The sequence below is a fragment of the Falco cherrug genome, chromosome 14, assembly GCF_023634085.1.
Source record: "Falco cherrug isolate bFalChe1 chromosome 14, bFalChe1.pri, whole genome shotgun sequence".
Taxonomy (NCBI): domain Eukaryota; kingdom Metazoa; phylum Chordata; class Aves; order Falconiformes; family Falconidae; genus Falco; species Falco cherrug.
Genome location: NC_073710.1, coordinates 1,928,701 through 1,956,413, shown reverse-complemented (window position 1 = coordinate 1,956,413; position 27,713 = coordinate 1,928,701). Strand labels below are relative to the sequence as shown.

General features: G+C 45.8%; 1 protein-coding gene across 5 annotated transcripts; it reads left to right on the top strand.

Annotated features, from left to right (window-relative positions):
- Window positions 1–89: 89 nt before the first annotated feature.
- Window positions 90–27,653, top strand: PDPR (pyruvate dehydrogenase phosphatase regulatory subunit). Of its 5 annotated transcripts, none has more exons than XM_055726352.1 (18): window positions 90–181; window positions 1,015–1,315; window positions 3,663–3,796; window positions 4,765–4,846; window positions 4,939–5,102; window positions 6,115–6,236; window positions 7,098–7,215; window positions 8,573–8,722; window positions 11,970–12,162; window positions 13,696–13,820; window positions 15,483–15,638; window positions 15,741–15,874; window positions 16,268–16,416; window positions 17,745–17,857; window positions 18,225–18,319; window positions 18,972–19,061; window positions 19,339–19,521; window positions 20,429–27,653. In XM_055726352.1, the coding sequence occupies exons 2-18, from the start codon at window positions 1,089–1,091 to the stop codon at window positions 20,831–20,833; spliced, it is 2,640 nt and encodes an 879-aa protein (XP_055582327.1). In that variant the 5' UTR covers window positions 90–181; window positions 1,015–1,088; the 3' UTR covers window positions 20,834–27,653. The 5 variants fall into 5 exon arrangements, with proteins under 5 accessions (XP_055582327.1, XP_055582326.1, XP_055582325.1 ...); XM_055726351.1 differs by having other exon boundaries at window positions 109–181; window positions 1,012–1,315; XM_055726350.1 differs by having other exon boundaries at window positions 142–617.
- Window positions 27,654–27,713: the final 60 nt, after the last annotated feature.

Here is a 27,713-nt window from a genome sequence, read left to right as displayed (position 1 = left end):
TATTCCTTAGGGCGGGGCGCCGCGGGGCCGGGAGAGGGCGGGGCGACGCTCGACCACGCCCCCGCCTCCCGGGCTGGGGATTGGCCAGCGGGCGGGTGACGCGACGCGGGGGGGGGGGCTGTCGTGCCGCGGCTGGCGGCCGTAAAGCGCGGAAGGTCAGTCAGGCCTCCCCCTGCCCCAGGTGAGCCGGCGCGTCCCCGCGGCCCCGGCCCGCTCCTGCGGCAGCCGCCGGGGCCCAGCCCGCTCGGGGCCGCCCGCCGCCGCCACCGCTCCTTGCCCGGCCCTTCCCCTGCCGGCGGCCCTGCCTCGTTCCCCCGCGCGGGGCCGAGCAGGCCGAGGCGGCGGCGGCTCCCCGCCGTGGCGCCGGCCCCTCAGGCCGGGCGCGGGCAGCCTGACGGCGGTACCGTGCCTGGGCGCGGGTCTGCGGCGTGAGGCGGGCCGCGGGTGAGGGGAGCACAGGGCCCTGCCGTGACCTCCCCGCCGCGGGTAGCGGGCTGCGCCGGGTGGGCGCTGCCACAGGTCCTGGGTAGCGCCTGGTGGCAAAGCTCACGTTAGCGAGGGCGCGTCCGTGGTGCCTTGTGCTAGTGACTGTTCGCAGACTTGGTTTCCTTTCTCAGGTAAGGGCCCGGCAGCGTCAGTGATAAAGCTTATCCTCTTAGTAGCCTTTATGAAAGATCACAGAGCGTGATCTGTGCCCGCTGGCTTTCTGTACTCTACCTGTTGTTGGTGAGAGTGTTCTCGCTCTTCTTTGCCAGCTTTCATCTGGTTTTTAGCTCATTGTCAAGTTATACCGCCGTCAGAAATGGTGTGACGCTCTGCCCATGACACGATCCAAGTTTAAATCTTAATAGCAAGGCTGTTGTTTCAGGACTGAATAACTGCTCTCCTGTTTGTTTACTCATCAGCTTGTCCATGTCCACTTATACCCGATGCACCATGTGATGTTTGCTGCTGCCAGCCTTGTATATAATAAGATAAGCGGTAATGTGATTCTCATCTTTTCCTTCCTAGAAGGAGTGGTACTGAGTTAACGTCCGAACACATCTAGGTGGTGCTTTAAAAAAAACAACTGACAAATAGCTGCCAGGATGTTTCTCCGATTACTGTCAGATACCCGGTGGCGGGCGGCTAACCCCAAATGGAGGAGAATGACCTGCTCCCGGCGAAGTACCTCAAGTACTCAAGAACCTCACCCGGCTTCCTTGCCAGCACAGGCGCAGGTTGTCATCTGTGGTGGTGGAATCACAGGCACCTCTGTGGCATATCACCTTTCCAAGATGGGTTGGAAGGATATAGTCTTACTTGAGCAGGGCAGGTAAGGATTTCTGGTAACAAAACCGAAGAACCAGGACTTCCATGCGTAGCAGCGTCTGCTGTAAAGTGTTATTTCTATTTCTGCACCTGGACCCTTGGAATAAGATGATACTGAACATAAGTAATGACGCTTATTACATTTTTGCAAGCACAGGGCAGGCCTGCAAGGTCAGTTGACCTTGGTTAAAGGCCAGACTCCCACACAGCCACTGTCTTTACCTCCTCAGCAAGGTGGGGAGAAGGTAGGCTGAGAAAGCTCGTGTACCAAGATAAAGACATGGAGATCCCTTATCAGTTACTGCTTTGGGCAAAACAGACTTGCACTATGGAGAATTAGTTTAAAATAATTAAATAATTAGTTTATTTCATGCTAGTTAAAATAGATTCAGGTAATGAGAAACAAAACCCAAATATGAAAGCATTACCTTTCCTTTCCCATGCTCAGTTTTACTCCTGCACTCCACTGTCTTCTACACCTTCCCCCGCCAGCCCACCCTCCGCCCCAAGAAGCGCAAGGGGTGAATGGTGGGGTTATGATCAGTGCTGGGCTCCAGTGTGGGTCCTCCATGGGCTGCACTTCCCATCAGGAGAACTCTGCCCTGGCATGGGTTTTCCATGGACCACAGTTCCTTCGGGAGATACCCATCTGCTCTGGCATAATTACAGGTAATAATGTAAAATACAGTGCAGCTGACAAAGACAGATGGACCATTTTAAGAGAACTAAAAATCCATGTAAATCATCCAGCCCCTATTGACCATCTCTAGAAGTGGGATGCAATACGTATATAAAAGCATTACACCACTAACAAAGCTTAAAAGAGATTGCAGGAGATGTGGAGGTTATAAGCGGACATCACTAAAACATCACTCAGTAAGCTGGTTAAAGGCTGGGATTATCTCGTTTGTTGCAGGATTTAGTGCCTATCTGTAAAAAAGTAAGGCCGTTGCAGTGTGGCTGAATGCAAGCCTTTGTACGCCTTGGTGAGCTGGATCTGCAGTCTGGCAGAGCACGTAGCGCCTGTTGAAAGCTAGCTGTGCAGCCCTTACCTGTTGTTAGATTTCCATTGCAGACAGATCTGTGTTGTTTTCATTAATCAGTTTGGAGACCTTGGGTATGAGGCAGTGCTAAGGCTTTATGGGTTTTGAGAGGTGTTTATTGCAGCAGCTTCTAACACCCTAAATAGGTGCTGGACTGAGCATATTTACTGTCTGGCTTAGAGCGTCTCAACTGTTGCTGCCTTCAGGAATAATTAGCTGTGATTCCTTGACGTTGCATGGTTGGGAGGCAGGTACTATTGGGTTCTTTATAGTTGCAAAGAGAGGAAATGGGGCAGTCTTGGCTGAGAGCTTGTGAGCGGTGTCCTGAGTGAAACGAGGTGCTAGGCTTCATTTGTAAGAATGTTATCTTTACAAGCTTGGAGTTGGGTACAAGTACTCCATTACAGACTTTCATTGAGTTAATGTTGTACAAGCTCAGTCTGTGCATGCTCAAGTAAAAAGGATGTTGCGTTAGCAGAAACAACGTGCAGCTCAGCCTGGGGAGACTATGCGTCAGCTGTTTGGGTTGTCATTGAGCAGGGATGTGAGGAATACCTCAGTCAGCTGGTTCCCAGGCTGGATTGCTGAGAGAATATGGACGTGCTAGGCCAAAAGCAGTCTTGTCAAAGGCTTGCATAGGCAAATGGAAAACCGCAGGATCGCTTTAGCAGCAGGAAGGATGACTTGGAAGTATCGTGGAAGCAGGTTGTGAGGGAGATGCTTAAACCTGGTTATCTTGCCTTCCTGTGTCTGTACTGCAGGGAGTTTTTAATAGGTTTCTACCTCTACAGCAGCCCTTCACCGAATAGCTGGATGGACAGTGGTTTAAGGGCAGTTTAAAAAGGGACCAGAAATACGTGTACCTGTCTACGGCAGTTGCTGTCCAGTAGGAGGAACTCGTTCTAACTGTAAAGATGCCAGACTCAAATCCAAGTTAATTTTCATTTGAGGGAAATCCTACTTTGGAGAAAGAAAGAATCAGGTTGGCAGGTTGACTTAAGCATAAGGTAATTTTTCATTCAAGTGCTTTCTTTGAAAACTTTCAGTGTTTAGGACTGGTTAAGAAATGGTTTAGAAATGGTTTTGGAATACAATGCATTTTCAAAAGCGAACTGAAGGAAAAGCATTCTCAAGGTTGCATTATCCCTGCATCATCCAACTTCCAGCTTTTGGTCTGATACGTTGGGGGGAGGTTGCTGTCTGGTTTATGCTGTCAGCAGAGCTGCTGGAGCAGCCTGACCTGATGGGGGGTTGCTCGTCTCTGTGCTGGTCAGCAGCATGAGGCCACCTTTGCCACTTCTCCTGCAGGTTAGCTGCTGGTACCACTCGCTTCTGCGCTGGCATCGTGAGCACGGCCAGGCATGTGTCCATAGAGCTGAAGATGGCAGACTATTCAAACAAGCTCTACCAGCAGCTGGAACAAGAGACAGGAGTAGTAACAGGTGCTGAAAGTATAATCATTGAGTAGTCTTTGGGGAACTGAATCAAAGTCCTGACACTGAAATACAAATGTAAATTGATGGTGTCTTAAGGGTTGGTGGTTCCTGTTCAAAAACAATACGTTTGGACAGAATCAGATGCAAAGGGATGTTACTAATGCAGTCAGAGGAGTGGGAAGAGGAGTATTAGATGGGCAAACCGAAGGCATCCTACCTGCAAACTGACAGCTTTTATGTTGTCTGTAACTTGGGCAAACGCAGGTGAATTTTCACAAGGATGCTAAAAAGTATATTGCAGTGACTGGAGCAAATGGCCCATTTTCTGCACTGACTCATTTCTCAAAAAGAGAAGGTGGTTACCAGAAGCGCTAAAGCGTAGGCAAAGCAAGGTATCTTACTCTAGTCTTATCCTGGAAATAACCTGGAAAGAAAATGTTGTGTTGAAATTCTCCCTCTCCCTCTGAAATGCTTAGGCACGTACTGACAGCAAGAACTTGGTCGCTGTAAAGTTTTCTGCTGACAAGGACTTGTGATGTATGTCAGACTCAACAGAGGTTAATAACTGTGCCTGTAATTAAGATTAGTATTACTCTATTGCAGGTGGAAGAGTCAAAAAATGTCTGCATTCAGTAGTTGAGATTTTAGTCTTCTGAGCAGTTATTAGATCACTTTTTGCCAGTAACCTCTCTCTCTTTTAATAGGTCTATGTGTGAAGTTTGATTATGGATTGTTTTTTAATAAACATGAGTAAATGTAGTATAAAGAGTTAGCACACAAGTCAAAATTTAGTTGCTTTTTTAAAAAGTTGACTGATGGGGTTTTTCATTACTAGCTGATATTTGAGGATCTGGGATTTCCAGGCTTCAGAGTAGTGGAAGCAACAGGTCTGCAATTTTATTAAAGCAGTGTGTCTGAGATTAAAAGGAACTGAAGATCCTGTCCAAATCTGACGACTTTGGTCATTGTCCCAGGGTATGTGAAGACAGGCTCTATTTCACTGGCTCAGACTCAGGATCGACTGATCTCCCTGAAACGCATTGCTTCATCGCTGAAGTACGTATAAGCAGGAAATATAAACTGATCTTAAGTTTGTACCAGCTCTCCTGCAAGACTAATGACGGCATTTTTCTGATGTTCTGTGGCAGCGTAATGGGTATACCTTGTGAAATTATCACCCCAAAGCAAGTGGCACAACTCCACCCACTGATCAACATCCATGACCTTGTGGGGGCCATGTATGTGCCAGAAGATGCACTCGTGTCATCTGCCAATGTGAGTCTGGCTCTGGCAACCGCTGCCTCACGGAATGGTATGAGGTTTTTTTATCTATAGAGTGCTCTCCTGCATGATAGTCACCTTCTTTCCATAAAAGAAAATTATGTTCTGCGTCTCTGTCGGTATTCTAACTGAGCACTGAAGACCAAAATTTGGTTATTTCCATAAGGTTCAGATTCTGTAAAATACATTTTTTTCTCAAAAAACAGGCTGATTTACTTTTTTTTAACATACTGAATCTTTACAGATCTGCTGTGATGGATCAGGCACCAATTTGTTGTGCTTACTGGTTATTAATTTCTCTGAATAAGCACACTCTCTTATCATAAAAATAATCTTTCGTAGGACCCGATTCAGAATTACACATCAAAAGAGTTTTAATTACCTACAAATGAAAAGGTATGACCTGAGTCCTTGGGGAACGTTTCACTGGGCACGTATGCTTTGGAAATGGATTTGGAAGTGTGGTAATAAGTGCTGTTTGCCCAGCACTCTGGCAAAATTTGAGTGGTCTATAAGTGGGAGAAAGGTTACATGTGATAACAGAGATGAAGCTCATTAAGGGTGAAAGTCCATCAGATTAGAAGAAGCTACTTAGGAAGATACCTCTCAATTTCTCTTAGTCCATCTTTTTTTTGCACTGTTAATTGATTTTTTTTTTTTTTTTTTTCACAAAGTGACTGATTTCCCATAGAAGAACCAGTCTTGCCATCTGAAACTACAGACTTTGTTGTATAAAGAAATTTAAATGAAAAGAAACCTGTAGTTGAGACTCCTTTTGTGTTTTTTATGCTCGAGTGTGTTTATCACCCAGATTATCACATGGGAAAAAGTTCTGTAAATCTCAGCCTTTAAATTATGTACAAATTGTTTGCGTGACGTTTTACAAGTAACAGGGTTTTGCTTAAGAATTACTGGGTCAAGAATAGAAATTTTGTTTTAAAGAGAAAATAAGCATTTAGGTTCAGTATAAGGCTTCAATGTTAGCAGCCTGACACATTGGAAAGAAGGTTTGTGGTATACTGACTTTGTCATGTCCTCTCCAGGTGTCCAGATTTACGAACGAACGAGTGTCAGTCATGTTGCAGTCCAGAATGGTCGTGTGACTGGAGTCGAGACCGACAGAGGACAGATTCAGTGCCAGTACTTTGTCAACTGTGCTGGCCAGGTTGAATTATTAAAATTTTTCTTTCTTTTTTCCCTTTGGTTAAGAACATGTGCGCTTTCCTCACGATTTTGTTTTCCTTTTCCTTTTTTTTTCTTTTTTTTCTTCTTTTGGTTTGTCCTTTGGCTTGGTTTACTGGAGTAGATTAAAATCATGTTTTTCAGCGTCTTAGACCAGCAGGGGTGTGAAGGAGAACAGCACTTTGCTTGGCACCACAGACTGCTGAGCAGCACCCTGCAGCTTGTTGGTACAACTCTGCCCATGGTCTCTCTCCTGGGGGGTGCACCCTTCTGACATGAAAAATTTTGCTTTCTTAGCAAGAAAATTTTGCTCTCCCTTAGTGAGACAGTTAAGTCTCTCGCCACCCTTCTCTCTCTCTCTCTCATCCCCTGCCCCCAGTTTTTTTTCCCCCTTTAGTATCATGTCTTCTCCACTGCAAAAATACATCTGACAATTGCTGTTTCTCACCTAGCAGCTGGCTGGCTTATTAGTACCGGTTCTTAGCAGTACAGGCACCTAAATCCTGACTATTCTGCTTCTAGAGGCTGAGCCTAGTATTGACCTTGGTGTACAGATCTTATTTTGCTTTTGCGTTGTAAGTTGATATACTACTTAGTCTTGAATCAGAGCCCCACTTTTCTAGATCTTATATGAGGAACAGAGAACAGTCTTTATCCTAAACAACGCAAATTCTGAGAAAAGAAAAATATGTGTCTATTTTAAGGTTTAGGGCAGGTAACCAAATCTTACTTGGTCTTCTGTGAAAGCAAACTCACAGAGGTGACCTGTGCTTTTGTCTTGCCTTTTTTATTGGAGTTAATTTTCTTCTTTAGCATTCTAACCTGCACTTGTTTTTTATTTCAGTGGGCCTATGAATTGGGGCACTCTGGGAAGGAACCAGTCAATATCCCCCTCCATGCCTGCGAACACTTCTACCTCCTGACACATCCTTTGAAGGAACCTCTGGCAAGCAGCTTACCAAGTAAGGATTCTTCACCTCTGCTTTGCTTTTATCAGTGAATAATATCCGCCTTTCCAAGGCAACACGTAGTTTATGACAAAAAGGCCAACTAAGGGCTGTGGGTTCTCGGCTTATTTGGGACTGTGAAGTGTGTTCTAGCTGAATTGGTCTGAATATCCTTTCAGTGGTAGAAGGAATCTCTTGTGAAAGTTTTTGCTGCAGAAGTTGATTTTCAGAGTTTGCCAAATTAGCAGGAGAATGACCTTGACTCTAGCTTGGCTAGCAGGTGTCTCTCAGACTTGGATTTTTGCATTTGTGGGCTGGAGAGGGTGCTAGCCTTGGCACTGTGTTTTCCTTGCAGGCTGCTGTCCCCAAATGGCCCATCTATTCCTTTCCTCCAACTGAAGCTAAGGCTTTACAATGGCATTTACATGTCTATGAGCTGTAGGGGCAACCAAACACTTGAGGTAATTGCTCCTCCCCATGTTCTGGCTTTTGGATCTCAAAGAAAAGCCCTTGTGTTTGAAAACTGTGGTTGGGAAGTAGAAGGCTCTGCTTATTTACTCTCAGTCATTAGCAAGATTTTCTGCTTCTAGGGAGTAGTGTATATACTCTCCAGGGAATTCAGCTCCCTGACCAGAGTCCCCAAGTGTTTTGCTTTTACTTGACTGAGTAATTTAAAAAAAAAAAAAAATATATATATATTCACACACACAGAGAGATATATATTCACAGCTTTTCTGTACATGGAAACAATTGCTACGGAACATGTCAGGTGGAGTATCATAAATGCTTCAAGTTGGCACTACCACTGGAAGAAGCAATCTAGAGCTGTTTGTCCTTACCCCAGTGCTGCCCACCTTTGTGCTGATGGTCTGCAGCAAACTGGATCGGTGATGCATCCCCATTAAAATTAACTGTCCTCAAAATAGGAAGAGAAAGAGGGGGAGGGCAGGACATCTTTTGGTGGAAGGTCTGGTCTGGGGTGTAGTTCCGGTGGAACTAAGCCAGTATAACAGTTTGTTAGTCCCACAAGGGGTCTGACTCCTTCCTGTGTCCTCCCACTCCTGGTAACACCATCCTCCTGGCTTGGGTGCTCTTCAGGCTCAATTCAGTTCACTGCGCTGCCCCAAAGTTAACATGCATGGTTGTGGTGGGAGTTAGTGCTGGTTCAGTAATCTAAACTTGCTCACCAAGGTATCACATAAGAACCAGAACAGTGTGAGAGTGTGGGGTTGGGGAACTGAGGTTGTCCCGTCTCGTGTCAGGAGGCCACCAGCCTGTCACCACACCCCATCGTTGGTGTTTGTGGAACAGCTGCCTGACACAGCTATCCCTCCTCTCAATTCCCTTCCCACCTCTTTTCTTTCGTCTGCAGCTATTGTAGACCCAGATGGCAGGATCTACATACGCAACTGGCAAGGTGGCATCCTCTCGGGAGGCTTTGAGAAAAACCCCAAACCTCTCTTCACGGAGGGACGGAACCAGCTGGAGATTCAGAACCTTCAAGAAGATTGGGATCATTTTGGTATGTTAGGGAAGAAAGATTCCCACAGCAATGAATCACAGCACGGTCAGGGCTGGAAGGGACCTCTGGAGACCACCTAGTCCAGCCCCTGCTGAAGCAGCTCTCCTAGAGCAGGTTGCACAGTGTTGCGTCTGGGCTTTGAATGTCTCCAGAGAAGGAGACCCCAGAGCCTGTCTGGGCAGCCTGGCCCAGTGCTCAGTCACCCTCACAGTAAAGAAGTTCTTCCTCATATGCAGGTGGAACTTCCTGTGTTGCAGTTTGTGCCCATTGCCCCTTGTCCTGTTGCTGGGCACCACTGAAAAGCCTGGCCCCATCCCCACCAGCACAGCCTTCTGGTGTATCAGCCACTCCCCCCGTTCTGTCCCATCAGCAGCTTGCTGAGGGCACGCTCAGGCCCTTCATCCAGGTCAGTGATGACTAAGTTGAACAGGACCGGACCCAGTCCTGACCCTGGGGAGCACCAGGAGCTACAGGCCTCCAGCTCGACTCTGCCACTGGTCACAGCCCTCTGGGCCCTGCTGTTCAGAAACACGTGAAGCACATGGCTTCAGCAGAAGGCCGAGTTAGCAGCAATGCAGGCTGTTGTTGACCAGCTAGCATGTGTCTGCCTTTACCTGAAGGGTGTGGGAAAGATGAACGTTCTCTTAAATTCATTCACTTCTTCATTTGTCAGTAATTTACATAAAACCCCTTTACCAAAGGAGACTACATCGATATCTGTGTAGTGTTTAAAAACACCCACTAACCCTTAGCATGTATGAATTTCCTCTAGTGCAGCGAGGTACTGCATAAACTCTGCAGCACTCTTTTTCCATTTCATTTGATTTTTGACTGTCAGTGCCACATGCTGCTCTGCTTGTGACACTGGGGATCGGTGCTGTTGACCTGCCATGTAGCCGTGGTATTTTGTTTCGGCTTCTCTCTTCAGTAGTGACTGCCAAGCGCATTTCCATCGGTGGCTGTTGCTTTGTGGACAGAACTTGGTATTGTTGCTTCCCGGATTTCATCCCACCATTGACAGTGGTGGTTTTTATATTCCAGATATTCTGTCTTTCTCTTCCTGTTTTACTTGATTCTATTTTCTTATTCTTTATGTACTTTTATATGGAGGGCTCTTTCTGTAGCAAAGAACACAGCATAGTTAATGAATCCCTTTCTTCCCCCCCCCTCCTTTTCATTCTTGATAAGTTTGTGTGTGCCCTCTCATCTTCACATTTGCCTTTTTTTCAAGGATCCTGTTTTCCCTTGTGTCAGAGCACTTTGCATCCCTTGTGAATGCGCATGCATTTTTTACTGATTTCTCTCTGCAGTGGTAGTGTGTTCTTCCAGCTACTCCCCAGGTTAAATCAATTAATTTTACTTCCATTTCTGTGAGATGCCATATTGATACCATAGAAGTTTGAACTCCAGGGGGTGGAGCCAGGATGGGGTGCAGTTTTGTTCTGGCCTGTGCTAGAGGTTTTTAGATCTGTAGATGCCTGCAGACTTGCTAGAAGATATTAGCTTCACTGTGAATTGCTTGAGCTCTGCACCCACTTCCTTTTTGGTTTTCTAGGTACTGCTGAAGTGAAAAGCAGCTACATGCTGGCACCCACAAATAGACCGAGTTTCAGAAGCAACTGTGTGCTGTGTTCCAGCATTGCCCTTTTATCCGTTCAAACATACCGAACAGTTGAGCAGAGTCAGAGCTTACTCAGCCAATATTTGATCCTTTTCTAGCACTGCAGTTCCTGTGGTTTGAGCTCTTGCATTACTGCTTTGATCTCTTTTGTTGGAACACCTTTCAATTTTGAAATAACCTTTACAGTTGCTTAAATGTTGGGATGGAGATGAGGATAAATCTAATACTGATCTCTCTTTTTAACAATGAGAAAAAAACCCCTGTAACTACAGGTTCTCACTCTGGAATTCTAATGCACAAGAGAGGGAAGAAAAAGAGCAGGTCAGAAAGACCTTCTGTTTGTAACTTCTTAGGTAATGTGAAATCTGATTATTTTACTGCTTGTGTAAAGCAGAGGAGTGTTATTGGTGCTGAATTGTGAGGGTTTTTACCCGCAGTACTATGCAGAGGTAACTTCTGGACAAGAAAAACAAAATAGGTAGCTTATCCCATTATTAATGCTCTCAAATGTCAGACTGTGAAGAATTGCCAAAAGACCTTTCCAGCGTGACTGGGCAATGAAGTGGCAAGGAAATTCAATGAGGATAAATGTGAAGTGACGTAAGTGTCTGGGGGTGTGTGGGGATGGTCTTATTTTCACCATACAAAATGATGGGCTTCCAACTGACCTTGGGGTTGTATTAGTTCTGTGAAGACATCAGCCCAGCAGCAGTCAAAGCAAAAGACAAGTTAGGCATTCTTAGGAAAGGAGCAGAAAACACAATCATCATGCAATACTAAATCCTTGGTTTGCCAGGTAGGGGTTGTCGTAGGCTGCATATCTCCAGAGGGTGTCGTGTGACTGGAGAAGGCCCGCTGAAAGAGCAGCAAGAAGCTGATCAAAGCTTGGGACAGTTGCCAAGTGAGGAATGACTGAGTAGGCTAGGAAAAAGAGATGACGGGAGGGAAATAAACAGACATTTATGAAATCTTGAATGAGATGGACAGGATAGATGGAAGAGTTCACTCTCTTCTGTTTTGCCAACTGGGAGGCATCAGAAACAGTTAATGGGAGTGTGAATTTCAAAACAAAGGGAGGTGACTCCTCACACAACAAATGATAAACGTGGAACTCCTTGGCAGTGTCTGTAGGATGTTTTCATGAGTTTGCTGAAGACTGGTCATCAAGTACTTAGGCGAGAGATCGATGTAGGGATTACTGAATAGGGAGAGCTATCCAGAGTTTATGAAATGCTCTGAGCTGATGGTGAGTGGAGGCTGGCAGAGTGCGTGGGGCAAGCGTCATACCGATTTGCCTGTTCTTACTCCTCACTGGGTATCTGTTTGATGTTTGTTCCTATTGTTTGCCCTGACAAAACTGAACATGCTCTTGCGCTGTGGAAAACAATACTGGGCTCTTGGTCTGGATTGGTGTGGCTGCTTTTATGGTACTCGGTGTGATCCATGTCAAGTAGTTCAATTCCAGCAGGTAAACGGTTTATCCTGTAACTGTTTCAAAACATGGAAGCAGTTTCCATCTGTTTAGATAACAGCGTGGCTCTGTTGTGCTGTCAGGTGTGAAGGTGAAGTAGCTGAAATGCGTCGAGACTGAAGGCTGTGACTTTTTGTCTTTTTTTTGGGTCCTAGAGCCCCTTCTGAGTGCCCTTCTGCGCAGGATGCCGGATTTGGAGGCTCTGCAGATCATGCAGTTAGTGAATTGCCCCGAGTCCTTCACACCAGATATGCGGTGCATAATGGGAGAGTCACCCACCGTGCGGGGCTATTTCGTTCTGGCTGGCATGAACTCAGCTGGTATCTCATATGGTGGGGGAGCAGGCAAGTAAGTGGTTTATCACCGTTACGTATGTAAGTAAGGTTTTAACCGGGAAAAGAGACTGCTCAGATGATCCTTCTGTGTATAATGTTCTGGTCAGTATTTGTCACCTCCTCTCTGACAAAGACTCCTCTTTATTTTCCAACTTGAGTGAAGGAAAGGAGCAATTGCCATGTTCCGATTATGTTCTCCTGTGTGTATTCCAAACCTGTGCTGGACTCTGCCGTCCTGCACACCTCTCCTCTGGCATCACATCGCAGTGAGCAGCTGGGGATTAAGTAAGCTTCCCTAGAGCTAACTGGTCTTATTTTTATCTACCAGGAAGAGACAAAAGCTTAGCAAAGGATATATTCCTTCACCTTCTGTACTCCGTGATTCCCTTTAATTTATTATTTGATTGAAGTCCTTAGATCATTCAAGTTGACACAGCAGTTAATTTCTCTGAAAGCAGAGTGAATCTGATGCAGATGAAGCACCACATATGTGATGCCAGTGCTGCCAGTACTGCTGAAAGCTGCCAGTGAGCTAGGGATGGAATCATTTCCCAGTAAAACCCAGTTGCTGTGTTAATGTAAATACTTTGACAGGCATGTAAGTGTGATCCCAGCAGCAAAGTTGCTTGCCGAATGATGCTCACTCCCTCTGATTGCCATTTGGTTTTGGCAGCCCAGCATCCCTTCTGCCATACAGCCTTCTTAACAAGCTGCTCACTTGTCATGGCAGGTGTTAGTATATGCATTTGTCTCCAGTAGTTTCTGTCCTTTGTCTAATAATTGAACTCAGCGGGGAAGCAACTCATTATTTTTTTCTTTGTCATATAAATTATAGAGAACCTTTGCAGTCAGGTTCTCTAAGAATCAAAGTATTTCTGAAGGTAAAAGCACGATTTGTCCATTTGTTGCTACATCCTCAAGATAAGCAGCTTAGCTTGCTAATGTAACTTTTAATGATCAGTCTCAAACCCCTGTGTTTTTCTGTTTACTGACTGTGAACAGATCCTTCCGCTCTGCTTTGGTCTGAGCTGCCTTTGTCCTTTAGCTCTGGAGCATGCCTTCCTCCTTCACTGCTAGAAGTGTAGCTAAACATAACTTGGCTGGCACCTCGTGCTGGAATGAATGCTGTCACTGATGGTTTGTGGCTGAGCCTACACCAGGTACTGAAAAATGACAAAAGCAGTCGGCCTCCTAACTCCGACCTAAACATACTGGGCACCTCCTTTTTAGTGTAGCCTGAGGATTTGACACGGTGTCAGCCAGGCTACCTGCCCAGGCTCTGGCTTCATTTACCACGTGTCCTTAACTTCCTGTGGCCCTGTGTGTTTCATCCTAATGGGAAATTAATAATTTGGAAATCTGGTGGATGGGTTTTATAAAGGGAAACCTTCCAGATTCTGCTAGTATTTAGAATACCATGTTAGTTGTCTTCTCTCTCCGTACTGCAAGAAATTCTCATGTCCAAATTGCTTTGCTTCTGACTTCAAAATTAGACTCTTTCCCTTAAGACACTGGCTGATAGCTCACTCTTTACTTCTTCCATCAGGTACCTGGCAGAGTGGATGGTAAATGGGTATCCATCAGAAAACGTCTGGCCACTGGATTTGAAACGTTTTGGTGCCCTTCAGAGCAGTCGCACTTTCCTCCGTCACCGTGTGATGGAAGTAATGCGTAAGTGAGGTCTCTGCATTCAGTGCTGGCCAGGTTGTCCAAGATTTTCCTCTCTGCTGTGCTGTCTCTCCTCTGGCATTACTCTGAGAATGATTTTCCTTCTTCCTGGCCTCCTTTGTGGCAGTAGGGCCTCTTTTATAGAGGAGAAAGGAAAGGATAGGGTTTTTTTGTATTAGCAATGTTCTTACTAAGTTTTCTTAAAAGAAATGCTGTCAGTACTGTGCCCTCTTCTATTTCTGTGCTTTGCCTCTGGTATGGGGAGATCTGTGTGTATCTCTGTAGGACTCCAGCCTGATAAAACAATGCCAAGGTCTTAACTGGGAATATTACACTGTCTCAAACATTGTTACTCTTTGCACATCATTATAGTGTGGAAATACCATCGCTTCCAACTTAAGAGTATGTGTTACAGTTATCTTAGATCATTCAGGAAGTATTTGTAGACATACTCTGCTTTCTCCTGTCAAAGTTTGTGATAAATACCTTGCAGAATAGATCCGAGACATCATTGTGCCCTGTCTAAAGCCATAGTTGCCTCCTGTTGTTTGATTATCTGTCCTGAGATCATGTGGACAACTTCTTTACAAGTTTCAAGTAGACGTATGAAGTCCTCCACAAGTTGCAAAACAGGAACAATTATTTGAATACCAAGTCTAAACTAAAAACATATGTTCAGGTGAAAGCAGAGAAGTTGGGTAAACCTCTTAGTCCTGCTGTATCCAGGAAATAAAAACCTTATGCTTTGACCTTCCTCCCAGAAAAATCACTTTATACTCTGGCCATTATCCTGCAGTTGCTTTCAGATACAAATCTCAATGCTGATAGCTACAGAATCACTCTGTTTTTTACAAGATAAGTACTGTATTCAATTTCTGCGGTTTTATGTTCCCATTCTAATATATTCTTTCCTCCACCACTCTTTCAGGAGTGCCAATACTAGATAATGCCAAGAAAATCATTGCATCATTAACTATGAGGCAAAACTAGTAGAAGTATTCAGTAAGAAATACTCACCTTATCCTGAATTTTAAGCAGCTTATGACCTACGTAGAAACGTAACACTTACGAAGAAGTACTCAGGCATCCTTGAGTTATTACTCCCCAGTGGTGACCAGGGAGGATGCTGCACATTTATTAGGGTAACATGTTTTCTAAATAAGAATATTTTATATTGTTATCTGAAAAGCTATAGGAGCCATGTGGAAAAGCTTCAATAATTAGAGAAGGCTGAACTGCCAGTGTTTAAGAAGGTGAATTAGATGATCCTTGTCACTGTGGGCTGCCTACCCCAGGATTAGTATTGTCAAAATGATAAGTGTCTGATACAGTGTGCTGTCAGGGAAGAATTATGCATAATTAATGCTAGTCAATATGACTTAATGAAAAATAGAGAGGTTTTGTTATCTTGACAGATTTGTCATAAGACCATAAGTATCTATAAATACAAGCTTTCTGTGCAAATATTGTTACTCTGATTTTGAATAGCTATAAATGGATCAGAACAGATTTGTCGATTTTCAAAACCAGAAGAGGAAGGTCAGAGCTGTCTTGAGGATATTTTATTAATGGTTCAGATATTAGTAAGTACTGATAACCTGGAAAAAAATTTTAGGTAAAGATAATCACTTTGCCTAATAACATACCTTTGGGTTACCGTTGCAGCCCTCATTTGTGATCTGAAAGTTCCCCGTTGGGACTTCCAGACTGGCAGGCAGCTGCGTACTTCACCGCTGTATGACCGCCTGGATGCACAGGGAGCTAGGTGGATGGAAAAGCATGGATTTGAGAGAGTCAAATATTTTGTCCCACCTGGGAAAGGTGAGATCATACTTTCCTCTGCCTAGTGCATCCCTGTTGGTCTATGTAAGATCTCAGCTCATCCCGTTTCTGAATTGACCCGTTGATTCTTCTTTACATCAGATCTGCTGGATTTGGATCAGAGCAAAACCTTTTACAAACCGGATTGGTTTGATATTGTGGGTTCTGAAGTCAAGTGCTGTAAGGAAGCAGTTTGTGTCATTGACATGTCATCTTTTACCAAGTTCGAAATAAGCGTAAGTACCTAGGAAGTGACAAAGCATCAGCCTGGTAAGAGTGGCCTTCAGTTTCGTATTGACTGCTTTTACAAAATTGTGTGTCCCCTGTTGGGGATAGATAGAGGAAGTCAAGCTGTATGACCAAATTTAGGTTGTACCACAATATTTAGTATAGAACTTTGCTTTTTGTCTGTCGGGTGTACAGTTTATAGAAATACCTGCTTACTCTATCAACAGAATTTGACCTCCAGCACTACATCACCATTGTATCCTATTACACTTCAGACATCAGTTCACTGTCATTACGAATTTAATGAATTTGGGCCAGGACGTTGCGATCTTAAACTGCCCCAGTGGATTTGTATTGCTCAGACAGGTTGTCTGACTTTCTCTCCCTTTCAATTCCTGTAGTCCACAGGAGACCAGGCCCTGGAGAGTCTGCAGTATCTCTTCTCAAATGACCTGGATGTGCCAGTTGGGCATGTTGTGCATACGGGCATGCTTAATGAGAAAGGAGGTTATGAGAATGACTGCAGCATAGCACGACTGAGCAAACGCAGGTAAGTATGCAGACAGTGTCTTTATCCATCACCCTCTGGGTGTTAGAGCCTTTAAGAACCTCTTAATGAAGATCACAAAGTTTTTTCACCACTGTAAACTAAAAAGAAAAATTGCAGTTTTCCACTTACGTTCCTAATTCAGTAACCCAAATGAAAGGGAGCTTCTGAATTTACGTATGTTGGGGGAAATACGCCTTTGTCTGAGACTACAGATGAAGATAGGTTTCTGCAAAATGTTAGGCCTTCAGATGTTTAATTGCACAATTGAAATACAATTTGTTTTCAGCAGTCATTAGAGTTTATTAATTTAGGTTGTCATCTAAAGTGCAAACCAAATGGTTCCTCATTGGCTCCTGGCCAGTCTCCTCACTGAAATTGCATGCTGAAAATACTATTTTTTGATTATTTCAACTTGCATTGCAGTATGGGTACTCTAATTCTCAGCTCTGCAGTCTTCCATGGTTTGTTTTTTGTGTGCTCTCTGGTGCAAACTGACATGATCACAGTATCTCATCCTTAGACTCAACAGTTTGGGCTCTCTTTGGCATTCAATCAAAAAACTACTTCTTCACAGGCCTGTCCCAGCTGAATGTTGATTTTATTTCTCTGGACCGTTTTCTGTGTGTGCTTTCATTGTATTGGTATGAAAGCATTCTTCTTTGCTGCTCTTTCAATTAGAAACAGCTTTTCTTTCTCTTCCTCTTCTGTCTGTATTCATGTATTGCTTAAAAGTACTGTCCTTCTCTGTGTGAAACCAGGAGCTTTCCTCCTTGCCTAGTCATTTCTGCAGATGTTATCTCTGTCAGTAATGTACTTTAACTTGCAGCTTGTATGAAAGAAGACTTATGCAACAAGTAGCTCATTTTCACATATCAAGTGGAGTTCTCTTTTTGGAAACTGTTAATAATAACTGCCATTGTGTGTGAAAAGACTCACACTGAAACAAGAAATTGCTGTGTGAACCATGCACTCTTCTGACTGTCAGAGCAGACAATCACTGGTCGTGAAGAGCTGCAAATACCTTCTGCAAAGCGATTGTGGCTTTTGAGGTACCCTGTAAACCTGCTGTAAACTGCCCGTGTTCCACTTCTAGTCCCTTCTTGTCACTGGACTGACTGCTGCTAATGCTTGAAGGCTGGGGTTTCTCATCGTGACAGAAGTGATGGCATTGATCCAGAGACTCTAGCTGTGTTTTTTTGCAAACCAGCTTGTTTTGGTCTCCTGTTAGCTCAGAGGCTGCTGGATCGCTCCAGTAGTTCATGGACAAAGAATGAACTGAATCATCTTGTGGCTGCTTGTTCATTGTTTGTGGTTTCACTTTGTTCCAGCTTCTTCATGATCTCCCCTACTGACCAACAAGTCCATTGCTGGGCCTGGCTGAAGAACCGCTTACCCGACGACGGCAACCTGACCATGGAAGACGTGACCTGGAAGTACACGGGTAAGAAATCACTGAATGCAGACCTCCTTATACAGCCTGGAATCACAAATGATGTCTTGTGCTGCATGCCTGTTAATTTTTTAAGGTGTCGGAGTGGTGACTGGGTCTCCTTTCCAAACAGCTGGATGAGAACAGCAATTCAGAGACTTCCTTCCAGCATGCCCTGAGCTGGGAGACAGCTTTTCCTTTGCTGTGCACTGTCAGGAGGGAGAGTTTAATGTCTCTTTCCTCCGTTATTAAGTGTAAACATACCTATTGGTTCAGTAAACACTAAGGTTTTAGAAATTGGAGTGTGCACATATGTAAGGTAGACACCGGGCAAGGCTTCTCCAGGCTTATCCTAGTATTGTTACCTGCCCTTCTTTAGCTCTCAATCTGATCGGCCCCCGTGCTGTCGATGTCTTGTCAGAGTTGTCATATGCCCCGATGACTCCAGAACACTTCCCCTCTCTCTTTTGCAAGGTGAGTGACTGTGCTTCCTTCCTTCTCACCCCACTAGGTTTTTTCAAAGCGTCTGTGGAAGGAGGGGAAGAATTATGCTTTGGATAGTTAGAAGGGAATTTAGATTCACACGCAGGTTTGCTGCAGTTTCCGAGCGAAGTTGGTAATGAACTCACTAGGCTCACTGCAACTACTCCTCTGTGGGTTCTGCTTGCTGAATGGATAGGTGAATATGCGTTTGGTTTCGCTATTCCACTCACTCTAGGCTTGGTGCCATTTTATATCTCGGCATATTTCATATAATCAGTCAGGAAGCTGTCGGTCAGAGGAGCAGCTGGGATCGGTGACCGGGGAGTCATTGTTTCCTGTCACATTAAGAAGTTGAGCAGATAGCTGCTATTCAACTTCTGTCTTGTATCTCGAATACAAGCCTGTGTCCTGACCTAGTTCCAGGGCTTATTGCCAAGTGTCATGAAGTGATTAAGAAGTCTGGGTAATGTGACATCACTATTTGAATTTTTAAATTCAAATTCTTTGCAAGTACGTGCTGGTTGTGAATACAGTGAGGAATGGGAGAGAGGGCTGGCCGGTGTGGTTTGTGTTACACGTTGTGCTCCTCCTGGATCTCTGCTGTGTTCCGGTTTGGATGATTTCACCCCCTCTGATTCTGCAGGAGATGAGCGTGGGCTATGCTAATGGCATCCGTGTGATGAGTATCACTCACACAGGAGAACCTGGATTCATGCTTTATATCCCCATAGAGGTAAGAGTACACTGTAGCCTTAGCTAATTAAAAAGGTTGCTTGCATGCATAATCAGAAACACTTTCCAAGTTGACACAGGTATGAAAGGTCTGGTTTGTAGCTTGGGAAAGCTGCCTGCAGGCACCAGGGGGAGTTTCTCCGCTTCGTGTCCCATTCCAGTGGGACAGGCCTCTTGTGCTGCAGCGGCAGGGCACCCTAGGGTCCATGGTGGTGTCAGATGCTGTTGCTCTCTCCGGGTGTTAGTCTGCATCTCTGTGTTTCACCCTTCCTTTGCAGTACGCCCTTCATGTGTACAACGAGGTGATGAACATGGGACAGAAGTACGGCATTCGGAATGCCGGTTATTACGCGCTCCGCAGCCTGCGCATTGAGAAGTTCTTTGCGTTCTGGGGCCAGGATCTGGACGCTTTTACCACTCCTATGGAGTGTGGACGCGAGTTCCAGGTCAAGCTGGACAAGGTACACCGCCTCCTGCACTGGGGTGGGTGGAAGAGCGGTACTGAATTGAAAAGGCTGCCAGCCGAACGGATAGATGCCTTGGTTTTGATGGAGCTGCGTGTAGTGCATAACTATAACCTATATTTTTATGCTTCAGCAAAGTTCTAGAAATACCAAAAATGTTCTGTCTTCCTCCTTCCTGGGCAGCATTCCTGGTGATCTGTGTAGTGTCCTGTATTGCTCAGGGGTGCTGTCTACCTTACAGATGCTCAGAGTTTGTGTTTCTTCCAGCTGTTTTCCCAATCTGATGAAGCAAAAGCCAGCCTGTGCACCAAGTGGCATTTAATGATGTTAAATATGAGGATAAGCACAGAGGACAGGTGTTTTCTGTTTTTACTAAAATGGGAGTTCTCTGCTTTTACTGAAATGTAAATCACCATAGAGTTGTATCCTGCTTTTGGGGTGGCAGGTGCTGCCACTGTCACTTGTCTGTCTTCTTTCTTGCATCTTTGCACAAGCCAAAACAACTGCTTGTATCAATTCAGGAAGGGGATGTAGTGATTAGGGATACAAATTTCATGTGCTATTACAGTTTCCCTCTGGTTTATAAAACACAGTAGACTTCTGGAACCAGAAAAATGGCAAAAACTAGAAACAGTGACACAGTTTTCACTCTGGTGAAAATTAGAATGATGTTTTTAAAGGCCGGCTTCGCGAAGATTTTTGTGCCTTTTAACATCTGGAACAACAAATATGATAGGAAAGTTTCTATCTGAGCTGGGCTTCTTACATATAGAAGCAACCTATCTTGACAGGGTGTAAGTTCCAAGCGTAAGTTGACCTCGTGTCAGTAAACTTGTCTGCTAAAACTCGGCCACCACTACAGTTTGTGTTCCTTTCATCAGCTGATGCTTCCCTCTCTCCCCAGGGAATGCAGTTTGTCGGCCAGGAAGCACTGTTGGAACAGAAGCAGAGTGGTGTGTACAAGCGCTTTACCATGTTCATTCTTGAGGACCATGACACGGATATGGACCTCTGGCCCTGGTGGGGGGAGCCCATTTTCCGCAACGGCCGCTATGTGGGCAAGACCACCAGCAGTGCCTACAGCTACACGCTGGAGCGCCACGTCTGCCTCGGCTTCGTGCAGCACTTTGACGAGAAGACAGGAGAAGAGCTGGTGGTGACCACTGACTTCATCAACCAGGGCGAGTATGAGATTGACATTGCTGGGCAGCGCTTCCAGGCCAAAGCCAAGCTCTACCCCTTCAGCTCCCTCTTCACACACCGTCGCCGCAAGGATGAGGTGGAACTGAGCGGCTACCAGAGGGAGTAGTGCTGACTAGACCCGACCTGCTCCTTTTCCCACGCTGGAGTCTTCTCCCACTATCTTCCAGTCCTTTCTCCTCGCTCCATGTATTCCTTTCTTTTCCTTTCTTGTCCTTCAACTTTTAAACTTTTTCCAGTGTGTTATATTTTGTATATTTTAAAACTTTAATTTTCAAGCTTTCCCGATCCTGTCGGTCTCCCTCCTTCAACCCTTTGCTTGCCAGGCTCCCCTGTGCCCCAGCAGATGAAGCACAGTGCTGAGCATGCATCCAGAAGTCCATGGGAAGCCTGTATAGGAGTGAACCCCACCAGGGGCCCTCACCTCGTGGTGGTGGGAAGAATTGGGGTGAACCTCTGAGGACTAGACCCTTCCTCTCTCCTCTCCAGCGTAAGGCATGGGACAGCAGGTGTTTGCTGCCTGTGGTTCAGATGAACGCTGTGACTTCACCCTGCCCTCCGCATACCGCGTTGTAAGAGGGGTCGGCACGTTGGTGCACACAGCAATAGAACGATCAGCTACCTCACTGGCACGCACTTCTCTGCCTTGGTAGTACCTCAGCTGAAGGGATTGAATAGACGGAGTGAAAGGAGTGTGGCAGTGGGATCATAAATTGCTTTCCTTCAGCAAAGCTCTTTGTGTCATGCTCCTCACACAGATGCTTCAAACAGCGCAGCTGGGATTCACCCCTTCTTCAAGTGTCAAAATGAGCTGATTCGAACACTGATGGTAAATGGTGAAGGGGTGGGGGGATGCTGAATATTGCACACATTTACGTCTTCTTCTTTTTCTTCTTCCCATTGTGAGCACAATCAAAAGCAAAGATTCTCTTTATTTACTTGAAAAAGATCTGTTAAACATTTTCCCCACTTCTGCCACCCGCATACTCATCATGGTCTTTCTGCTCCAGCATCTTTCCGTCTGGAGTTCAAACACAGTGTTGCACTGATGTCTGCCCTGTCAGCCATGATGAACACTTTTTCTAGGGTCTAGAACCTGTTCGAGGCACTTTCTTTTCCAGTTAAATAGCAAGCATCAGTAGTGTAAATACGAGCTCAAAACCCTCCACGGTTCTTGTCTGAAGTTTGCTTTCTGCTGCTTTAGTTGTTTCAGGTCATGCCTTCAGCTCAGCGCAGGCTCTGCCAGTTCATGATCCAGATGTTCTCAGTGTGCAAAAGGAGTCGGATGGCCCTTAAGGCAGCCGAGGTGAACGCCCAAAACCTTAACCCCTTGATAGAGGTTGTCAGAGCAAGCTCCCCCATCAAGGGTGATAGGGAAGCTGTGGAAGCTAGGGGTGGAGAGTCAGGAAAGGGTGTAAGAGAATTAAGGATTTGAGCATGCACTGTAGTAGGTTGAACGCAGAGGTCTTCGCTGAGCATTCTCTCCTTTGTGAGTGGTGAATTCCTTTGTAGTGTGTGACCTCTTCAAGGATTGCAAACATCTTTTTGAATTGACATGCAAAAATTCTCCAGTCTCTGAAATGTGGTGACCATAGCAGGACAGCTTTTTGAGATCTCGCAACCGAGAGTACCCTGCGTGGCTGCTGTAGGTGGAGATTCCACTTGGTTGTCATTTCTTCCACATTCCCCTGTTAACTGCTCTCTGAATTGAAATTTTGCTTGGTGTGTTAGAATTAATTGCTTAAATGAAAGGTTCGTAGGGCATCTAATAGCAGTTGAAAATCTGATCACTTCTTGCATGTCTTTATTGCATAGAGAGATACTGTGATCCCACTGTTCCTGTGCCGGACGTGCATACCAAGGAGGATCTTGGTCCCTCTGTTGGTTTTATGGGATGTTGCTGTGCCTTCCTTATCCAGGGAAACAGGCTTTCAACCAAAGAAAGAGTTTTATACATGATATTTGGGATGTGTCTTGGAGCAGCCCTTCTGATCGGAGTTTCTTGACCATTTCTTGTTCCTGGTGAGGCATGATGCTTCTTCAGGAGACAAAGTGTACAGCCCAGGCGAGCTAAAAAGTACTTATTGCAACCCCTGAAAAGAGATTTTAGCTCGAACCATTCAGTTTGTTCTCTGCAGAGTTAAAACTAGTTAGGACCAAACTGGAATGTTAGCAGCATGCTGTCCTCTACCAACCACTCGTTCATGAAGTATCATTGAAGTTGCAGCCAGATTATAGTCCTCCTTGTGATTATTTTTTCTTTCCCCTAATTTATAGGCACCTGTTAGTTCCTCAGACAAATTCTGATACGGGCGTCTCTTCCCCAGCAGTTCAGACATTAAAATTGCGTTTTATGAGCTACTTTTGTCATTATGTCTGCTTAGGTTTATTTTATGTCTAGATCTATTGACTTTTCAGTACCAAAAATAGAGTGTGAAAATAGTTTTCCATCATGCTGATAGAGATACAGCGACACGTTCTGCAGCGCTATGGTTGCTGTTCGAAACCCAGAGATAGATGGTTTGGTAATTGTCAGTCTTGCAGCTCATTAACGCCTACTCTGGCTTTCCCTGCTATGAATTCTGATTCTTGTTTTATATCAGAACCTGTAGCCTTCAACTGCTGTTCAAGCTTAGTCAATTTAATTTCTGGCAGCTATTTTTGACCTTACAACGTTAAAGAATAGTTTGCCTTCATCAACCTGAATACCTGTCAAGGGAACAATTGGAAAGTATGTTTTAAAATAGTGCTAGATACCGAGAGCGAGGAAGGTCCTTCTAGTGTAATGTTTTCTTCCAGAGGTATTAAATGGTGATGTAAGGCTTTTAATCCCTTATCTGATGATTAAAAGTAGAGTGCCTAAAAAAAGAACAACAAAATCAGTCAAAGAGCTACCACCTTTAGTACACCTTCAGGTTAGGAAATTGGAAATCATATCTTGGAAGCTGCTGTGACGCATCTAAATAACACGGACTGTAAAATCATATATCCTGATTTTCAGCCTTAAAATGCTTTCTGCTGAGAAAGGCGGTTTGTTCTCATTCTGCACGGGAAGACTGTAAACCTTGGGTGGGAAACACTAAAATAGCATCCCTCTCCTCTGCAGCAGCAGGGGCGACGGCCTCGCTCTGTGCTGAAGCAGCAGCAGCAGCTCTGCCCGGCGCACCTCGTGCGGAGCCGTCGTGGGGTTGTTACCAGATCTCTGAGCTTTGCTGTCCAGAACGGGAACAGTCCTGGAGATGTTGTTCATACAGGCATCTTTTGTTGCAAGGGAAGTTAACTGGAGTTTAATACAGGAAATTCCTTTTTTTTGCTAAAATACCATCGGTTGAGCATAACCCATTTAGGATAAGCTTTTTACCCATCAGTGATAAATGTTTAGGAAACATTAGTGGGCCGTGGGGGGACAGGCCACTGTGAGTGGCATGCGCTTGGCACGTGTAGGCTTGGGTTTTCTTCCCCCAGAACTGAACGTCTGAGGGGTTTGCTGGCGTGGCGGTGGGGCATCCGCCGCAGGGTGCAGCCGGGAGGGACTCGCTTGCCCAAGTGTCGTCTGTGGCGTGGGGAACTTGTGTAAGAGGCAGCACTTACTGGGCAGCCACTTCCCTTAAATGGTTTTTCCAGAGGTATTACGTTGTCTTGCACTTGCTGTGTCCTTTCTGAAGCTCTGGTGTTTTGTTAGTTCTTGAGTGAGTACTGAAAGGCTTGCGTAAAAATGGATGTTAGAGAAGAGAGAGATTGTTGTTCATATTTAATGATCTGAGGATAAAATTAAAGCAGTCTATTTAGGAATGATGTTTTCTGTTTCAGGAGGGCGTGTTACAGTGATTTTTCACGTGTCTTTGCCAGACTTAGTTTCTTCTGGTTTTCTCTGTGCTGGCTCCAGTGTCCACATTTGGTGTGCCTTGTTGGACAGCTTCTTTTTGTACTTTGTGGCAAGGAGGGGAGGCTATGCTGAAACTTCCACTGCATCTCCGAGTCATGGTGTAAGCTTGGATTCCTCCTTTCTACTCTTGCATTCAAGCTGCCGCGGATCATGTTGCTGTTCTACTGCTGCAGCTCTGAACTCCAGCCTGTGCTGCTGTGGGACCTCTTGTGCGCAAGGTTCTTCTCTTCATTCTACCTGATGCTTCATCCTCTGAGCCAGGTTGGCTCTGGATCTCTCTCTGCATCAATTTAAGCTCTTCAACTTGCAGACGGTGCAGGTGCCAACATCCGAACTCCCAGGCGGGTTTGTGGCCACTGTATATTCCACCATTTCACCTTCCCTCTCCCTATGCCAGGGTTTTCCCACTCTTGCTACACTCTTCTAATCTCCTTCCTCAGGCGGCTGAGTGCAGCAGTTCCTTTTGCCCATCAGAAAGCAAGGCACGGCGAAAGAAAAGCAGGCAAGGGGATGGCAGGGTGGCTGAGCTGAGGCGGGAGGGGAGGTGTGACTGCGGTTTGATCCTTTGCCCCTTACTCAGCCGCTGAAGCCCAGCCTTTGAAAGATGATCAGCCCCGATTCCCAGCCCAGGGAGCATCTTCCTTTGCAGCCCTACTGCTGGACAAGCCCGAGGTGGTGGCAGTGGCTCTGGGCAGAACCGGGACAGCTTGTTGAGGAGGCGAGAGCAGCAGTGCTGCTCGTTTTCCAACATACATTTCCTTCTCTCATCTCCCTTGGCAGTGCAGGAAACCGTGCGCACGGCGGAGGCAGGGGTGCGCACACTCGCTTGCTCGAAACACTTGTCTCTCTCTGGCATGTTCTTGCAAGTGGTGTCTCACCTGTGGAGGTACAGCACTGACATCACTGACCCGGTCCTTCCAGCACGCTTTAACAAGATGGTTACATTTTGGGAAGAAATCTATAGAAACAAGGTAGTTTCCATGTTTTGAGAGGGAGGAGTTGCTTGCAAGAGCAGAAGTCATTCTTATTTTAAACAGAACATTTAGCTGCTGCCAGCGTCCAGCAAAACATTCACAACCTTCCGATTATGTCTTCCCGAATGATTTTATTGTAATACATGGTCACATTAATTTGTGCCCCGTTTGGGATGTTTTTCTGTTTTAAACTTTTTCCTTAACTGATTGTTTGCATTTTTATTTAAAAAAAGAACCCATTCAGTTAGGGAACAGGGCCTGGGGAAGGGAGGGGGGTTAATGTCATCAGATGACTTCAAGCTGTCTCTGAAAAGCATTTGAAAATTTTCTTTGCACTTTAAACTTTCCGTAAGCTTTGTGATTGTAGCATGCTTACAGCCCTCAGCAAGAACAGTCTTTGCATTTGGGAGAGGAAAAAAACCCTTCAAATATTTGTAGATGCCTTAAAGCTTTAGGTGAGGTATTTGAGCACTGATTGTGCCTGCCATTTGGTTTTCTTCCTGGAAAGCTGTGCTGAGTGTGTGAGCAGACACAACCGTCGGCAGATATTTTTGAGCAAGCACTGGGGCTGGCGGAGGCTGCTGTTGCAGTATGCCGCGGGTCTGAGGCTGGAATTTGTAATGAACTAAGCTAAATGAGCCAGCAGCCCCCGTGCCTGTACAGCTGTCTAGGCTGACACCTTCCCTTTTTATTTTTTCCCCCAGAAATGGATTTATTCGCTGTTTTGCTCGTGCTATAATGAGTTTTCTTTCTTTAAAGAAAGAAGCCTGGGCTGGTGTAGAGTATCCTATGAGTGTCTCGTTGCATTAAAGGAAACAAAATTCTCTGCTTGAATGCTTCCCTGCTGGACCAGCTGACACGTGCAGGCATGGCTCAGGGGACACGGGAGCAGCGGGCATCTGCTGCTGCCCCTGATGGTTGCTGAGATGGCTCTGAGGCTCCTGTTTGTCTCAAAGCTGTGCTGGGTGCCCGATGTCAGGCTGGCTTCTGAGGTACAGCACGGCACCCAGCGCTGCTTTGCAGGTACGATGCGCTACGCTGCTCATACGCGCTTCTGCCGGCAAAGCAACCCAAGCCGTGCACGGGGGAAAGGATCACGCATGCACCATGAGTGCAGTTGTTTTCAGACCGCCTGCCAGGCAGCTGGCTGCTGGTAATGTTGCCTGCATCTGCGGGAAGAGTTGGGGAAAACCCTCTTTGGCCCAGATCAAATCCTTGCTGCTGCTCCCGAGACGCAAGGTGTTTCCTTCCCCTCACTTTCTGCTCTGTTCCTGGCTGTGCACGCGTGACAGCTCCTGCTGTCACCAGTTGTGGAGGAGACCTGGGCTGTGCGGGAGAAGGGCTCCCTGCGTCTTGGACAGGTACCCGGTGCAGGTCCCCTGAGCAGAGACTGCCACCCTGTGAACTGCACCAGCACATCCCTTCTCCACCATTGCTTCTGGGCATCGGGTGCACCCATTTACTCCCCCCAGGCCCCTTCATGCTTTTATCAGTCTGCTGAGACCAGATTTGAAAGGGCTGGCAGGGCTTCTGAAGTGTGCTACTGCTGAAGTTTTAAGAACAGCAGAAGTTTGAACCTGTGAAAACATTTTCCTAGTGCCTTACGTTTGTGAGCGTTGTGCAATGGGCGTAGCTGAGGTGGGGCAGACAAGGAGCAACTTCAGCAGCGTGGCTCCCCGTCCGTGGCAGCCCTCTCCCGCTCCCCTCGCAGGGTCATGGCAAGCCGACACACGGGCTGTAGCAGCACGTGGAGCTTTTAAAACCCTTTGAGGTCTGGGGTTGTAGAAGCCTTGCGCTGGGTGGTCTGCCTTTGAGAGGAGCGGTGGTCTCGCATCTGCTGGTTTTGGGTTCAAAGGGGTTTGGGAGAGACGGAGCTGCTCTGGTTGCTGGACCCCATGGGAGGACATGGACAGTTGTTCCCAAGCGCACAAGTCAGGGTGAGTTTGCTGCTCTCCACTGAGGCCGTGTTGTTACATACGCTGTATTTATATCGTGCTTTATTTCATTTGATATTTTGGTTGGCTTAAATGTTGCTAGGTTTGTATATTAATAAAGAGGCATTTTAACTATTCCTGAATTTGGCAATCTGTTACGCAAGAGCCTTGTGTGTCTTTGAGGACCCAGCCCCC